This window comes from Echeneis naucrates, chromosome 9 (assembly GCF_900963305.1).
Source record: "Echeneis naucrates chromosome 9, fEcheNa1.1, whole genome shotgun sequence".
NCBI lineage: Eukaryota > Metazoa > Chordata > Actinopteri > Carangiformes > Echeneidae > Echeneis > Echeneis naucrates.
The window spans coordinates 24379821-24395503 of record NC_042519.1 but is presented as its reverse complement, the minus strand read 5'-3'; the positions used below and the strand labels follow the sequence as shown (position 1 = coordinate 24395503).

The 15683-nt window shown below is 47.5% G+C and overlaps 3 protein-coding genes across 5 annotated transcripts; all 3 read left to right on the top strand.

Moving 5' to 3' along the window:
* The first annotated feature begins 575 nt into the window (after positions 1-575).
* On the top strand, positions 576-3031 carry LOC115049178 (kazal-type serine protease inhibitor domain-containing protein 1-like). Its single transcript, XM_029511197.1, has 4 exons — positions 576-1269; positions 2377-2537; positions 2618-2765; positions 2852-3031. Exons 1-4 carry the CDS (start codon positions 750-752, stop codon positions 2935-2937), a joined length of 915 nt encoding a protein of 304 aa, XP_029367057.1. The 5' UTR covers positions 576-749; the 3' UTR covers positions 2938-3031.
* A 2495-nt stretch (positions 3032-5526) lies between these two features.
* On the top strand, positions 5527-8997 carry LOC115049125 (cip1-interacting zinc finger protein-like). Of its 3 annotated transcripts, XM_029511108.1 has the most exons (13): positions 5527-6041; positions 6151-6238; positions 6319-6607; positions 6688-6764; positions 6877-7017; positions 7099-7193; positions 7259-7352; positions 7602-7706; positions 7789-7944; positions 8039-8078; positions 8183-8304; positions 8450-8463; positions 8496-8997. In XM_029511108.1, the coding sequence occupies exons 1-13, from the start codon at positions 6013-6015 to the stop codon at positions 8527-8529; spliced, it is 1284 nt and encodes a 427-aa protein (XP_029366968.1). In that variant the 5' UTR covers positions 5527-6012; the 3' UTR covers positions 8530-8997. The 3 variants fall into 3 exon arrangements, with proteins under 3 accessions (XP_029366968.1, XP_029366969.1, XP_029366967.1); XM_029511109.1 differs by having other exon boundaries at positions 5530-6041; positions 6691-6764; positions 8450-8992; XM_029511107.1 differs by having other exon boundaries at positions 5531-6041; positions 8450-8991.
* A 1059-nt stretch (positions 8998-10056) lies between these two features.
* On the top strand, positions 10057-14664 carry LOC115048819 (surfeit locus protein 4-like). Its single transcript, XM_029510598.1, has 6 exons — positions 10057-10328; positions 12317-12503; positions 12572-12648; positions 13157-13200; positions 13281-13470; positions 13549-14664. The coding sequence occupies exons 1-6, from the start codon at positions 10281-10283 to the stop codon at positions 13813-13815; spliced, it is 813 nt and encodes a 270-aa protein (XP_029366458.1). The 5' UTR covers positions 10057-10280; the 3' UTR covers positions 13816-14664.
* Positions 14665-15683: the final 1019 nt, after the last annotated feature.

The window sequence follows — 15683 nt, the reverse complement described above, 5'->3', positions numbered from 1 at the left end:
CAGACCTTCAGACCTAAATTCTTAGACTTTGAAGCCCACAGAAAGAAGACTCCGGGTTCTGGGGATGTGAAGCAGTTTCCTCTTCTTGATGACAGAAACAGCTGTCAGGTGAGGTTGGGGGAGGGGAGCGCGAGCGCCTGTCAGGTGAGATGGAACATCACCGGAAATAAGAACAACGGATCATAAAAATATTTAAAAGTAAAAGCACATGAACTATAAATATGTTCTTTCTAAATTTACAGACATAACATCCACACTTCAAAATAAAACCAACACAGCCAGAGTTCAGAAAACTCTTATCTGAACTTTCATTCAGTCTGACTCCAGGTCTGGATGAACCTCCTGGGGGTGTCCAGGTTCTGACCCATCAACCAGCTGAAGGTCCACTGAATCCTCTTCTTCTTGTTCTTTCTTTTCTTTTTTTTTTTTCTTTTTTTTTTACATATTTTATTGGAGAAAATGTCCGCAGCTGTCCTGACTTCCGGCTCCACACTCTGACTGACAATGGGTTTATTTTGAAGGATTGGACCGGATGGACTGTGCCTTATTTTGGCGCACTTGTCTCGTGCCTGCAGGCAGCGAATCAGCGCGAGTGGCTCAGCTGTTTAAACCTCCGACGGTCTGAGTTCTGGTCCTGGTCCTGGTCCCGGACTTCATCCAGTCCTGTCCGTGTTTTGGTCCAGGAGGACTGTGACGGACCGGATTCTCTCTTCAGTTCAGACCCGACTAATCTCCCAGACCGGGTCAAGATGCGGGGAGCCGGAGGACTGGTCCTCCTGGGTCTCAGTCTGATCCTCCACATATGCCGCTCCTTTCCAAACTCGCTGTCGGACCCGGACCGGCTGGAGGAGGATCTGGGGGGCCGGGAGCAGGACCGGACTGGGAACGCGACCGGGACGGGGACTGGTCGGACTTGCGGACTTTGTGAGCCGGACCTGTGCCCGGAGACCCGCGGCTGCCGGGCCGGTCTAGTTCTGGACTCCTGCGGCTGCTGTCGGGAGTGTGGAAACCTGGAGGGCCAGGCCTGCGACCCGGGAGACCGGAGCGTCTACTACGGGCTCTGCGGGTCCGGGATGAGGTGCCAGGCGAACCCGAGGCCCGGAGGAGGAGAGGATGAGGAGGATGAAGAGGACCAGATGTGTGTGTGTGAAGACCAGGAGCCGGTCTGTGGTTCTGATGGAACCACATACATGAGCATGTGCCAGTTCAGGGAGGCAGCTTTCTCCAGACCAGACCTGAAGACCAGCAGGAGGGGGCCCTGTGACACAGGTAGGACTCACCTGGAGCCTCAGGTATGTGAAGATCTCAGACCTGTTCAGGACTCACTGGGACGGAGACAGATGTCAGAACCAGATCCATGGTCCCAACAGCTGGGGCAGACTTACATTCTCTGCTGCAGCCAAGGAAACCACCTCGTCTAAGTCCAGATCGAGGTCCAGACCGCTCCATCAGGAGAGTGGGTCCTGGACCAGGTGGATCCACCACCTGTGAGTAAGGGACCAACTGGGCTGCGGTCCTGGTCCTCACTGAGTCCGTGCTGGACCTCCTTTTTTATGTCGAAGAAGTGGACTCAGTGAAATCCAGAGTCCTGATGGACGGGGCTCTTTTCCCAGAGACTCCGTCTGACCATCACTTCTTTCTCCATCCTTACTTAGTCCTGCAGATCCAGATCTGTCAGACTGAGAATTCCAACTTTATTTCCAAAATATACTGTTCAGTGTTGCGTTTTTTTTTTTTTCCGTGTGTGTGTGTGTGTGTGTGTGTGTGTTTAGGTAATTTCACACACACCATTTAAAGTCACATGATCCTCCTCTGCACATTCCTCAGTTTTAATGGACATGAGACACACACAGTCTGGTTTACTCTGTAATTTTTCTTAAAATTAGCTCCTCTCTCCCGGCCCGGGGCCTCCACAGACATCCTGTTTGGGTTCATTGGTGACTCTAAACTGTCCGAAGGTCTGAGTGGTTGTTGGTCTGTCCAAGCTGAGCTGGGATTGGCTCCAGAACCCCCGGTGACCCGGAAACAGATCAGGAGAGAAGATGGATGAATGAATCACTTCTCTCTCTCACACACATGATTATAGTATCTCTCGGCCTTGGTCACAATGACTGTGACTTAAATTAGACCTGGTTTCCTGTTGGTCTGACACACACACAGTGTTAGGATAAAAAAAATGTTTGTGTCATTGGCTTAGCTGTCCTTCAGAATAAAAGTCTAATAAAAACAAAGGTGTTCACTGACTAATTAGCAGATGAAGCTAACTGACCACAAACTAGCTCAGCTGTTCCCGAGCGGCTCCCCCACTGTGATGTCATGTTAAGAAGCCACGCGTCCAATCTTTGACCTTGTGTGACGTCTTCATGTGTCTGTCAGTTCCTGTCATTAAGGTCCCGCCCCTGAGCCAGGTGAACGGGACAGGCAGCAGCCTTGTCTTCCTCTGTGAGGTGTTTGCATTTCCGATGGCATTGGTCGAGTGGAGGAAGGAGGGGCGTGACGTTGTCCTGCCGGGGGACGACCCCCACATCTCTGTTCAGGTACAGGGAGATTGTTAGCCTAGTATGGCTAACAGAAAAACTTTCTGTCTGATTTCCTGTCCCATCTGTCTGCATCACAGTCTCGGGGCGGGCCTCTGAAATTTGAGCTCTCCAGTTGGCTGCAGATTGAAGGGGCGGAGCCAGGGGATTCTGGAACCTATCGCTGCATCGCGCATAACAATCTGGGATCTGTCTCCGCCTCTGCCGTCCTGGGAGTCCTGGGACCAGGTGAGACAGGAACAGGAAGAGCTGCCGTTGTCTGTTTGTCCGTTTGTGTTGATGTAATTAAGCCACAACTGCCCCCCCCCCTCCAGAGGAGCTGTCGTCTTACCTGGCCAATAGCGTGGCGGAGATGGAACAGCTGATGGATGCCACAGACTATGACCAGGACTTCTACTGATGTGACTTCCTGTTGTCTCTCGCACCCTGATGATGTAATAAAGTGTTTAATTTTGACCTTCGACTTCCTGAAGGTCACCTCATTATTTTAATAAATAAACAACAAACAGCTGTTTCCTGTCTGCATCACTTTGTCCATCACAAACTGATGGCAGTTAGACCTGGACCCTCTATAGACCAGAGGGTTACTCCAGACAGCAGGTTATGTGAAAACTGAGGGAAACTCTGAGTTTCTGCCTGTCTGCTCCCACATTCATTCCCGATCCGGTTGATATCAAAGGCCAAGTAATTGGAAATGCTTTATGTGGCGAGAGATTAGATGTCCTGGCGTTTCCAGAGGAGCATCTGTCATTTATCTCAGTAACATTCTCCGGCCACACATCACCGACCTCACACCGTGTACGTGCACTCACATCGCAGTTTCTTTTTTTTTGTTTGTTTTGTTTTTCGTTTTGCAAACGGTAGTTTTCTTTAGAACATCTGTGATGCAGAGCACTTTGGAAAGGCAACAGTGGTTTAGAGCACTGAAACTGCTGTTCCCAACGATGGGCGTGTTCCGGGACACAAACCTGTAAGAAACATCAGAGAGGAAGTCAACAGGATTCAGAAATGATATATTCTATTATTTTAAATGATTTACATTCTGCTGCTCTCCCTGTGGCAGCAGACAGCGTTTCTCCTCCATCATCCTCCTCCTGTGATGTTTCAGAATACTTCGATCTGAGTCTGGAATACTTCAACTGTTTCAGTCGGAGGCTGAACCAGGCAGATGATTGGGGGGGTTATATATATAAGTTTTATTTTTTAAAGACACCAGTTTATACTTACACCTGATGTAGGCACTTGTGTCCTGGGGGGTGACCCCGGGTGACCTCAGCTCCTCAGCCTGTCAGAGGTTTTCTGTTGGCTCAGCAGAATTCAAATGTTAATCTCTTTTTTTAAATTAGTAGATTTTATTGTGTTTGTGTACACATTGTCACTTTTTGAATGACTTCAGTAAAAATGGCTAAACATTGTATGATGTGTTCATCTACTCGGTGGGCTATTAAATGAGATGATGTTAAAATATTTTGTTCGGGGTTATAATTAATATTTACTTTAATTAATAGCTTAAGTCAATTTAAAAAAATAAAATTAAAATCAAAGTGAGGCACGCCTGACCTTTTAGAATGGTGTTTTTATATTTTGCTTCTCTCCTGATGAACTGCACCTAAATGAAAATCTGATTTTATTCGCGATCTCTGACGGTGAAATGTAAAATGGAAGAGTCCATCCAAACTTACGTGTTGACTCAGGTAGTAATTTCTTCTCCTGCTGCAGCGGTGTTACATTTACAGTGAAACATGTTCATCCTCTCCATCGGCCTGAATTCAGACCTCCACCTCCATCAGGGTGAAGTAACTGGATCTTTTTTTCTCGTTGTCATGGTGACTCGTGGTATCGGGGCTCCATTGATGATGGCTTTTATAGAGGTTGTGCAACTCAAAGTGAACCAACTCAGATCAGCTGTTCATTCCTACCTGGAACCCCCCTGGACCCTCTGTAGACCAGATTTGGACCACAGGAAGAGGAACAGAGGAACCTGATCCAACATGTGGTGAATCCATCAGGATTCGGTCCAGGTCCTGCCAGAGCTCAGTGATCTGGACTCGGTGTCCACATTATTTTGGACACATGGTCCAAGTTTCTTTTTCCCTTTTCAACCAGAATGAAAAACACTGACTATAGATCGACAACAGACACACAGACACAAGCTGCTCTTTATCTTCCTCTGAAGAGTCCATTTTCATTCTGTCTACTGACCATCAGGGGGCGACTTCACTGGCTGCATAAAAGCAAAAGCCAGATAATATTGAAGTCTATGGGAAAATGTCCCTCCTCCTCCCCAATGAGTTTCTGGTCTCAGTCAGAAGTGTAATATGATGTTCATTTAGAGGGAAAGGGGAGGGGTTAGGGGGCAGGGCTACTGTGGGACTGACTGAGTGAACCATCCAATCAGGAGAGAGAACTGAGTGGGTCGGGTCCACCTTCTCATCCAAACATGGCTTCTATTGGTGTAAAAAAACCAAGATGGCTGACAGAAATATGTCTTTCAATTCAGCTGATTGGCTGGTACACTGACACAGTCATGAGGTCAGCAGGTGTGTCAGAGGCAACTACAGCTGCTGCAAGGAATTATGGGAGAGTGTCATCTTGTCTCTCTCATAAAGGAAGACCCAGTGTTTCCTGTGGTAAGGTTACCATGGTTACAGGTCTATGACAAACGGATCAATATCACCAATCAGTCTCATTGATTCTCCTCTTTATCCACTTCAAACTCAGATCGGAATGAAAGTTTGTTTAAAGTTTTAGAACTGATGATCATATGAACGGATGAATTGATGAGCAGATGATCAGATGAACGGATGAAATGATGAGCAGATGATCAGATGAACGGATGAATTGATGAGCAGATGATCAGATGAACGGATGAAATGATGAGCAGATGATCAGATGAACGGATGAATTGATGAGCAGATGAACGGATGAACTGATGATGTGCTCCTCCCGGGTCCCGGCAGGTCGGCTGCAGTTCCCCGGGTGTCCGCGGCCTCCGGGCCGCCAGGTGTCGCTGCAGCTCCGCCTGCTGCTGTCCGAGTTTCCATGTAGCTCCGTTAGCTTTAGCAGCTGTGCGGCGAGAAGAGAACTGTAGTTCTGTTAAATTCGTCTTCATTCAACCAGAAGATTCGTTTTTCTTATCTGTCGAAGATCTGAATTTCAGACCTACTGACTTTATTCCGTTCACTTTAACCGAAACAGATCCTCATTGGAAATCTGCGTATTTAAAGTCTGTTTTCGGTGAAAACTCGGTAAAGCTCGTTATTTCATTGAAACGGAAACATTCAGGGAGCCGTCTGACAGCCTCCTTAAACTCGGCTGAGGTGGCGAACAGCCAACTTTGATAGTTTTAGATGTATTGTCAGTTAGATTCTCGACGTCGGCTGTTTTTAATTGTTCGAACGGAAATTTCGACTTGAAACCAAGTTCCTGTTTTCACACTGACGTCAGCGCTGCGACACAGAAGTCAAAGGTCATCATGGTCAAACAGCAGAGGAGGACAGGAAGGTGAGAACTTTGACCTGTTTGATGAGAACCATGGAGACCCAACCTCAGTAGACCTGGTCCAGTGGTCTGTAGGGGACTCTAATAAATACCAGCTCTGCTCTTCCTGCAGGTGGTTCCTGCCTGCAGCAGGTAACAGTGTGGCGCAGGTTCGATTCCCAGTTGGACCTGAGCAGAGGAGGCAGCCTTCCCCTCATCATGTAAAAGACCCCCTTCAGCACACACACACACACACACTTCTGCTGTTCATGGAGGCCTTTAATGTATATTTAATGGTCAGGTGTCAGGCAGGAAGTGCGCGGCCTCAGGGACCAGTGACAATCTGGAACACCGCAGCAGCTCCACCACCACAGAAGAAGAAGAGCGAGGAGCTGGACACCCGGGACCTGAGGGAGGCTCAGGAGGCACCAAGAGGGCCAGACTGGATGGGCAGCTCCGCGTCTCCCCAAACACAGAGCTCACTCCGTTCATCAAACCAAACACACCTGTTTCCCACAGGCAGGAGGAGTCAGCCGCTCCTACCCCGTGGTCATGTGATCAAACAGGAAGTGGTGGCTGCTTCACGGGAGGTGAGTTCACAGCAACAAAACCCTCTGTTGGATTTCATTTATCATATTTATTATATGTATTGTGTGTGTGTGTGTGTTAGTAGGTGGTGTTTCGACCAGAGCTCCGCCCCCTGACCAGGAGTCAGCTGAGCGCAGTGATGACAGCAGAGCAGCTGAGGTAGAGCTGATCTTCACTCAGGTGGGACCTCAGAGGCCTCAACCAGGACAATTAGTCTATATATATATATATGTGTGTGTGTGTGTGTGTGTGTGCGCGCGCGCTCTCGCAGTTGCAGAGTGTGGGGTCACTAAAGGTCACCATCCAGCAGAGCAGTGAGAGCAGAGAGTTCGGGCAGACAGACAGGACAGCAGACCGACAGGCAGGCGGACTCCACTGTCACGTCTGTAACCTCACCTGTTGCTCCCTGCAGGTGAGCCTACACCCCGATCACATTATTAGGAACACCTCCACAACACCAGGGTCAACGCCTCTGTCTGTCTGTCTGGTCCAGGTGTTTCATGAACACATGTCAGGAGCAGAACACATGAAGAAACTGCACGAGATCACCAACTCTATCTGCCTCCACACACACACACTGCAGGACAGGTAAGAACACACACGCAGAGATGACACAGACTAGCGCACTCTGACATCACTGTGTCGTCCTCCAGGGGGCGTCGGCCTGGGCCTCGGCATTGGTGCGATGCCTGTCAGACTCACTTCAGTGGTGATGTCATTGTTCACCGACGAACAAAACAACACAAGGTGAGAGAAAGAGGGGGCCAATGACATTGCAGCCATTGCTGGATTTTATTGCTCTGAAGGTTTCCATGGAAACTCCTTCATTGTCAGGGACAAATATACTCAGAATCTGGATCAGCCTAGATCCTGATCCTGATCTAAGTCTTTTAAGCTGTTAACAACAGCTTTAAGAACCTTTGGAATCAGTAATTAGATGATATTTCATAGAACACTGACTGATTGATGAGGTCTGTTTGTGTGTTTCTGATCCAGTTGTGTAAGCAGCTGTGTCGGCCCTTCTGTCCGGTGTGTAAACGTCACTTCAGGACACCCAGGAAGTTTGTGGAGCACATGAAGTCTCCAGAGCACAAACAGCAGGTCAACTGCATTGAGAAAAACCAAACAGCGTCCTGCTCAGGAGCTGGGGGGTGAGTCTGATTCTCTCTCTGTCTCCTCCCAGGTTCACCTGCAGGATGTTCAGGAGGAGGAGCTGATCACTGTGGATGCTGTCGGCTGCTTCGAGGAGGAAGAGGAAGTGGAGGAAGTGGAGGAAGTGGGCGTAGCTGATGATGAAGTGGAGGAACAAACAGAGGTGACAGAGGACAAAGAGTTGGAGGTAAAACCTGCAGGGCCTGAAGAAGTCTGGAAAGTATTTGAAGTGTTGAAATGACTTTCAAGGACAAAAGCCTGTGTGTGTGTGTGTGTTGCAGACAGTGGACACACTAGAATACAACTCTCTCTGCACATATGGTACGTTCCTATTGGCTGTTGGGGAGGTGGAGGGTGGAGCTCTGCTGCCCCCCTGTGGACGCTACTCAGTTCTGCACTAACATGACATGTCTCTGTCTCAACAGGAAGTAGCTTTGTGGTTCCTGTGTCCGGCTTCCTGTGTCGACTCTGTAACAAGTTTTTCCACAGAGAGGCCACAGCTCGACACACACACTGCAGGACACACACACACTACCTTAACCTGCAGGTAACACACACACAAATGCTTCATCATTTGAAGACACTGCTAAGACTCTGAATGGTTTCATATAAACTCAGATTTAAGTCAAAATAAATAACTTCACTGGTCATTTTTCTTTACCATCGACCGTCAACTGTGTTCCTGTGTTCAGAGTCACAAAGCTCAGAGGAGAAAGGAGACGAGGACAGAGGACACATGAGGAGAAAGGAGACGAGGACAGAGGACACATGAGGAGAAAGGAGACGAGAAAGTAATAATGGCACAGAGGAATCTGCTCAGTTTGTATCCCATCATGCACCTGGGTATCTAAGGGACTAACATGTACTCAACCATCAACAGTGAGACTTTAATTAACAGGAAAATCAAAGGTTGTCACTGTGTGTGTGTGTGTGTGTGTGTGTCCTTCAGTCCAAATATTTAAATGAAGTAAAATTTTCAGGTTTTCTTTGTTTCATCTTTAATTAAAAATAATGTGATGAACACAAACAGCTCTAAATGCTGAATACCTGGTCCTGAAATACAGACCACCTGAGACCACCTCAGTCCACATCAGACTACATCAGTCCACATCAAATAAAATCAAATCAGATCGTAACCAAATCATAACAAAGTTACATCGAGGCACCTTGCATATAGAGCAGATTATAGAGCCTAGATTATTTAAAGAGACTAACAAATCCCCCCATGAGCAGGAAAAACTTCCTTTAAGAGGCAGAAACTTTGGGCAAAACCAGGCTGGGGGGGTCTGCCTCGACCAGTTGGGTCGAGAGTGGGGGCATGGGCGGGGGTGTAGTGTAGGGTGAGAATGAGAGCAGGAGAGGGGATATTCAAACAGGTGTAGGGAGGAACATGATGCTGCAGGAAGATGGAGATGAGGACTGGGAGAGACAGAGACTTTGGCAGAACATGGTTAGTAAATGCAGTATAAATGCTTAGAACTGGGAAAAACAGGGATTTTAAAGAAGCATTGTTCTCTTCAGCGCATGCAAGGGGGGAGGAAAGGAGACAGAGAAGCTCAGTCCTTCCCCCAGCAGCCTCGGCCTACAGCAGCGTAGCTAAAGAGTAGATGACTTTAACTTTTTAACTATCAGCTCTGTCATACAGGAAAGTTTTAAGCCTGGTCTTGAAAGTTACTAAAGAGTCCGCCCCCCCGGACCGATGCTGGGAGTTGGTTCCATAGAAGAGGAGCCTGATAACTGAATGATCTGCCTCCAGATTTACTCTTGGAGACTCTAGGAACCACAAGTAAACCTCCATCTAGAGGGCGGAGTTGCCTGCTAGGACAGTAAGGAACTATGAGCTCTCTGAGATATGATGGAGCTTGGCCATTAAGAGCTTTATACGTTAAAAGAAGGATTTTGAATTCTACTCTATATTTTACTGGCAGCCAATGAAGAGCAGCTAACAGGAGAGATATGATCTCTTGTTCTAGTTCCTGTTAATATTCGTGCAGCAGCGTTCTGAATCAACTGAAGGCCTTTTAGAGATTTGTTTGGACATCCAGATAGTAATGAGTTACAGTAGTCCAGCCTAGAAGTTACAAATGCATGGACTAGTTTTTCTGCATCATCCTGAGAAAGGGTGTTTCTGATTTTCCTAATGTTTCTCAGGTGGACGAAAGCTGCCCGACTAACTTGTTTTATGTGAGGGACAAAGGACATGTCCTGGTCAAAAATTACTCCAAGGTTTCTTACAGTGGAGCTGGAAGTGATGCCGTCCAGACTGATGAGATGATTAGATAGTATTTTTCTGAGGTGCTCAGGACCGAGTACAATAACTTCTGTTTTGTCAGAGTTGAGAAGTAAAAAGTTTTGTAGAAAATCATCAGTCTCAGACAGTCCACGTGGCATGCCTTTCCCCGACCCTCCCGCAGGGTGCGCCCTCCCCCTCTTCGCAGAGGATTGTGGGTCGGAGGCAGCAGCAGCATCGTTACCGGGGCTCTCCTGCAGGACCGGACCGGACCGGAGCTCACCGTAAGAGAGATGGGACACGGGGACCTGATGAGCCGGGCGGAGGATGTAGCGGACCAGGTGAGCTGCTCTTACCGGAAACACAGCCGCCGAGCCGGCCGCAGACCGGGCCGGGACTCGGCCCGCCCTCGGAGCTTCGGTTACTTCGGATCAATAACCGGATCGATCGGTTCGGTGTCGTTCAGGGTCCGCGCGGAGCCGTCGGTGTCTCCTGTCGGTTTAACGACAGCTTGTGTCCGAAGAAGTGAACTCTGGTGAACTTTGTGTGGAGCAGGAAGTGAATTTGATTAGAGCAGAAAATGAATTTTAATTTTGAAATTAATAATATTTATTTATAAATTAATAAAAATGATGTCGTGCCTCCTCGTGGTGTGTTACACGTATGCCGGTGGGGGGGGGCGGGGGGGTCAGTACGCCAGCTTTCGGTGGTCCATTTTCCTCTGAGACTCATCTGTTGGTTCTGTTCATTCTGTCTGTTCTGTTGGTTCTGTCTGTTCTGTCTGTTCTGTTGGTTCTGTTCATTCTGTCCGTTCTGTTCTGTTCATTCTGTCTGTTCTGTCTGTTCTGTTGGTTCTGTTCATTCATGGTTCTGTTCATTCTGTCTGTTCTATCTGTTCTGTTGGTTCTGTCTGTTCTGTTGGTTCTGTTCATTCTGTCTGTTCTATCTGTTCTGTTGGTTCTGTTCATTCTGTCTGTTCTATCTGTTCTGTTGGTTCTGTTCATTCTGTCTGTTCTATCTGTTCTGTTGGTTCTGTCTGTTCTATCTGTTCTGTTGGTTCTGTTCGTTCTGTCTGTTCTATCTGTTCTGTTGGTTCTGTCTGTTCTGTTCGTTCTGTCTGTTCTATCTGTTCTGTTGGTTCTGTCTGTTCTGTTGGTTCTGTCTGTTCTATCTGTTCTGTTGGTTCTGTCTGTTCTGTTGGTTCTGTTCGTTCTGTCTGTTCTATCTGTTCTGTTGGTTCTGTCTGTTCTGTTGGTTCTGTTCATTCTGTCTGTTCTATCTGTTCTGTCTGTTCTGTTGGTTCTGTTCGTTCTGTCTGTTCTGTTGGTTCTGTCTGTTCTGTTGGTAGTTCTGTCTGTTCTGTTGTCTGTTCTATCTGTTCTGTTCGTTCTGTCTGTTCTGTTGGTTCTGTTCGTTCTGTCTGTTCTATCTGTTCTGTTGGTTCTGTCTGTTCTGTCTGTTCTGTTGGTTCTGTCTGTTCTATCTGTTCTGTTGGTTCTGTCTGTTCTGTCTGTTCTGTTGGTTCTGTTCATTCTGTCTGTTCTATCTGTTCTGTTGGTTCTGTCTGTTCTGTTGGTTCTGTTCATTCTGTCTGTTCTATCTGTTCTGTCTGTTCTGTTGGTTCTGTTCGTTCTGTCTGTTCTATCTGTTCTGTTCGTTCTGTCTGTTCTGTTGGTTCTGTTGGTTCTGTCTGTTCTATCTGTTCTGTTGGTTCTGTTCATTCTGTCTGTTCTGTTGGTTCTGTTCGTTCTGTCTGTTCTGTTGGTTCTGTTCGTTCTGTCTGTTCTATCTGTTCTGTTGGTTCTGTCTGTTCTGTCTGTTCTGTTGGTTCTATTCGTTCTGTCTGTTCTATCTGTTCTGTTCGTTCTGTCTGTTCTATCTGTTCTGTTGGTTCTATTCGTTCTGTCTGTTCTATCTGTTCTGTTGGTTCTGTTCATTCTGACTGTTCTGTCGGTTCTGTCTGTTCTATCTGTTCTGTCTGTTCTGTTGGTTCTGTCAGTTCTGTTGAGGGGTGGAGGTCAAACTGATAACTTTCTCTAAGTGCGCTGTAATGACGTCACCAGTTGTCGTGATTTAACTTTTATTATGTCATTTGTTAGTTTTTCATTCATCTGAACCGCACACAACACACACACATCCTGACTGGTTACTTAGCAACCGTTCCTGTTGGTCACCTGACAGGAAGCCCAACGGACTGATGATCACAGTTTAAGTGAAAATGAATCATTAATAATGATCAGTAAATTGGTAAAATGATCTGCAGGGCCAGTGAGCCACAGACCGCATCCTCAAAACTAATGGACGATTAATCTGCCCCCCCCCTCTCCAGTTCCTCCGGGTCACCAAGCACTACCTGCCCCACGTGGCCCGGCTCTGCCTAGTCAGCACCTTCCTGGAGGACGGAGTCCGCATGTGGCTTCAGTGGGCGGAGCAGAGCGAGTACATCGATTCCACCTGGAACTGTGGACGCTTCCTCGCCAACATCTTTGTGCTACTCAACTTGCTGGGGCAGCTGGGTAATTTACACACACGCACACACCGTCCTCAGATGAAGAACGAGAGCTGACTGACTGTGTGTACGCAGGCGGCTGTGTGCTGATCCTCAGCAGGAACTTTGTTCAGAACGCCTGCTTCGCTCTGTTTGGGATCATCGCCCTGCAGGTAAGCCTGATTCGTTCATATCTCAGAGCTGTGACAGTATTCAGCCGTTTGTTCATCCAGAATGTGGCAGCAGGTCGTTGGTCTGCTGCGTTTAAATGCCAAACATCAGCAACAGCAAGGCTGAACCAAAAGTCGATCTCACCCTTCGGGCTCCTGTAGCTCAGAGGGCGCTGAGCTTGGTATTTCCTGACGTGAGCTGTGCGCAGGGACTCACAGTCTGGTCCGCCATCTTGGACAGCGATGTATAGCAGCTCCAATGGACTGATACTGATTGACGAGAAAATGTGAAATAAGGACATTTGACACTTTAACCCCAAAACAAGTAAAATTCAAACTTGTTTTGAATAATTTCTTCACCATTTGTTTTTAAGGAAAATGAAAAAAAAAAAAACATCTGAGATTTTATTTAGATGCCAATTCAAAGTGAAAGCTCAGAGAACTTCTGTCTTAAAAACACGTTCAGGTCAGTCTTATTTTGAAAGTCTGCTGGTTTCCTGTCTCCTTGCAGACGCTGGCCTACAGCATCCTGTGGGACCTGAAGTTCTTAATGAGGTGAGTCTTTGACCTTTGACCTGCAGCAGGAACTTTACCTCACAGGTTCATTAACGTGACCGTGCCCCCTACTGCTGCAGGAATCTGTCTTTGGGGGGGGGTCTGCTGCTCCTGCTGGCTGAGTGTAGGGAGGAGGCTCGCAGCATGTTCGCCGGAGTCCCCTCCCTCGGTCATCAGAGTTCTCCGAAGCACCTCCTGCAGCTGGGGGGTCGAGTCCTCCTGGTCCTGATGTTCCTGACACTGCTACACCTCGACCTGAGCCTGTTCACTGTGAGTCTGCACAACCACACAACATGACACCAGCCTGTTGGGTGAAGCCAGATGCTAACTCCCCCCCCCGGTTTTCAGTTCCTGCAGAACCTGGTGGGCACGGCACTGATGGTCCTGGTGGCTGTGGGCTTTAAGACCAAGCTGGCAGCTCTGACTCTGGTGGTCTGGCTGCTCTGCATCAACTTCACCTTCAATGCCTTCTGGACCGTCCCCTCCTACAGGCCCATGCACGACTTCCTCAAGTACGACTTCTTCCAGACCACATCAGTGATCGGGGGCCTGCTGCTGGTGGTGGCCCTGGGCCCTGGGGGGGTCTCCATGGACGAGAAGAAGAAGGAGTGGTGAGGGGAGGAGGGAGGAGGACAGGTCAGCGTGTCGTCTTTCATTCATCACTCCGTTCATCCTGGAAAATAACAGCAAGTCTGTTTGTTCTGGACTCAGCAGGTTTTAGATTCAGGGATCCACACAAACCAGAGCTTCAGGTCCACTTCTTGTCCACTGGTCTTGAAGTGTCTGTGCTCAGGATGTTTCCTCCGGCCCTGATGAAGAGGAGGAGGAGGATGTCATAGTGGCCTTCATCCCCACAGACAGATTCGGTCATAGTGACCTTTGACCCCGGGCTCCCATCAGTCCATTCATCAAACTGTTTCGTTAACCAGCTGCTAGCTTTGCTAATGTTAGCCACAATTAGCAACCAGAGCCACTTCAGTTTGAGGTGTTGTCAAGGTAACAAGAAACAACAGGACTGAAGTCCAGAGCGGCCTCGACGCTAGATGGGTCCAGCCCAGATAAGTCAGACTCAGACTGGGTTCATTTTCCAGCTGATTGGAGTGATTCAATGAGGACACGGCTCTCTATTTATTTTACACTTGTCTCCCTCTCTACATCTCACATGTTCTGTGTGTGTGTGTGTGTGTGTGCGCGCGCTGCTGTTTCAGCATTATGACTCTGAGCTGTCTCAGATTGTAATGAGTGAGTTTGTCCAGCAGGTAGAGCTGTTCACTCGTTCATCTGTTCACTCCTTCATGGCTTTGGTTGTTCATAACACACAAAATAAACATGTCTGATTTTATTACTATTTTTATACAGCAGGACGTCACAGTGTGTTTGTTTGTGTTTCTGTCTGCAATTGTGACAAAGTGAAATAATTTTCTACGACGTGTTTTTGTAGAAGTTTAATAAAGTTGTCAGCATTGCTAACATTGTGTTTTTTCTCTTATTGTGAAAAGTCCATCACACCTGAAACCACTTCCTGCTCCAGACCTGGTCTGAACTGGTCTACAGGACTACCTGTGAGACTTAGAGTCAGAGTCATGATCACCTGATATCACACCTGAATGAATGAATGAATGAATCAGCTGTGAGGAGCAACTCCCTGGTGATCACACCCGTACCTGAACGCACCATCAAACAGTTCAGTCACACACCTCACACAGGCACATTTGATGAAGTCGTGATGCACGCACACACACAGACTCACACAGACATATACACACACCCTTCCAGCTGCTGCCTTTTGGAAAAAGGCAATCAATAACTCATAATTGCTGTGTGTGTGTTCATAGTTCGTGTATTTGTGTTGTGTGTCTGTGTGTGGTGATCAGGTGCTGCCCTTGGCCGCAGTCTGCAGGTTATTAGGCAGGACAAAACCCACCGGACACTGGTGTGTGTGTGAAGGTCTACTGGTTGTGCGACCTCTCTGCTCTAAGTGAATATTGAACTCTTCTTCTGTGATTTTCCAGCTGCGTATTTCCTCCCTCTCTGCTGTCAGGCTGTCTTGTCCTCAGCAGGTGAGTTAACAAGGTCACAGTCATCATTCTGTTGTCATGTTTTATTCTGACATTTTAAAAATGATGAGCTTAAACGTCCGTGTTCAAAGAGTTAAAGGTCTCTATCTTAATATTAACAGTTAAATATTTCCATTAAATGTCCATATTTCAGTTTGGAACTTTGTCTTTATTTTGAAGGGCTGGTATCCATCAGCAGATATATTTGTATATATTTATATTTGTTTTGTTCTTCTCTCTCAGGCTTCTCTTAGGAGCTCCAGGAGCAGCACGACACTCAGTAATTTCAGATTTAAGGTGAAACACAGAAGAGCTTTGTCCCAGAAGTCCTGTAGGTTGGTTCGAGGCTCAGTTTGTGAAAACAGGCTGTGGGCACACAGACCTTCGGTTCCTGCTGTAATTACGTTGGTCAGCAGGGGGCGCTGC

What these genes read in the sequence shown, in the direction of transcription:
- LOC115048819 (XM_029510598.1), top strand. Translation starts at nt 10,281, where the DNA reads ATGGGACACGGGGACCTGATGAGCCGGGCGGAGGATGTAGCGGACCAG. An exon ending in CGGAGGATGTAGCGGACCAG is followed by an intron (nt 10,329 to 12,316) that starts GTGAGCTGCTCT and finishes CCCCCTCTCCAG; the next exon opens with TTCCTCCGGGTCACCAAGCA. An exon ending in CAACTTGCTGGGGCAGCTGG is followed by an intron (nt 12,504 to 12,571) that starts GTAATTTACACA and finishes GTGTGTACGCAG; the next exon opens with GCGGCTGTGTGCTGATCCTC.
- LOC115049125 (XM_029511108.1), top strand. Translation starts at nt 6,013, where the DNA reads ATGGTCAAACAGCAGAGGAGGACAGGAAG. An exon ending in GGCAGCCTTCCCCTCATCAT is followed by an intron (nt 6,239 to 6,318) that starts GTAAAAGACCCC and finishes TTTAATGGTCAG; the next exon opens with GTGTCAGGCAGGAAGTGCGC. An exon ending in ACACACACACTGCAGGACAG is followed by an intron (nt 7,194 to 7,258) that starts GTAAGAACACAC and finishes GTCGTCCTCCAG; the next exon opens with GGGGCGTCGGCCTGGGCCTC.
- LOC115049178 (XM_029511197.1), top strand. Translation starts at nt 750, where the DNA reads ATGCGGGGAGCCGGAGGACTGGTCCTCCTGGGTCTCAGTCTGATCCTC. An exon ending in ACCCCCACATCTCTGTTCAG is followed by an intron (nt 2,538 to 2,617) that starts GTACAGGGAGAT and finishes TCTGCATCACAG; the next exon opens with TCTCGGGGCGGGCCTCTGAA. An exon ending in CCTGGGAGTCCTGGGACCAG is followed by an intron (nt 2,766 to 2,851) that starts GTGAGACAGGAA and finishes CCCCCCCTCCAG; the next exon opens with AGGAGCTGTCGTCTTACCTG.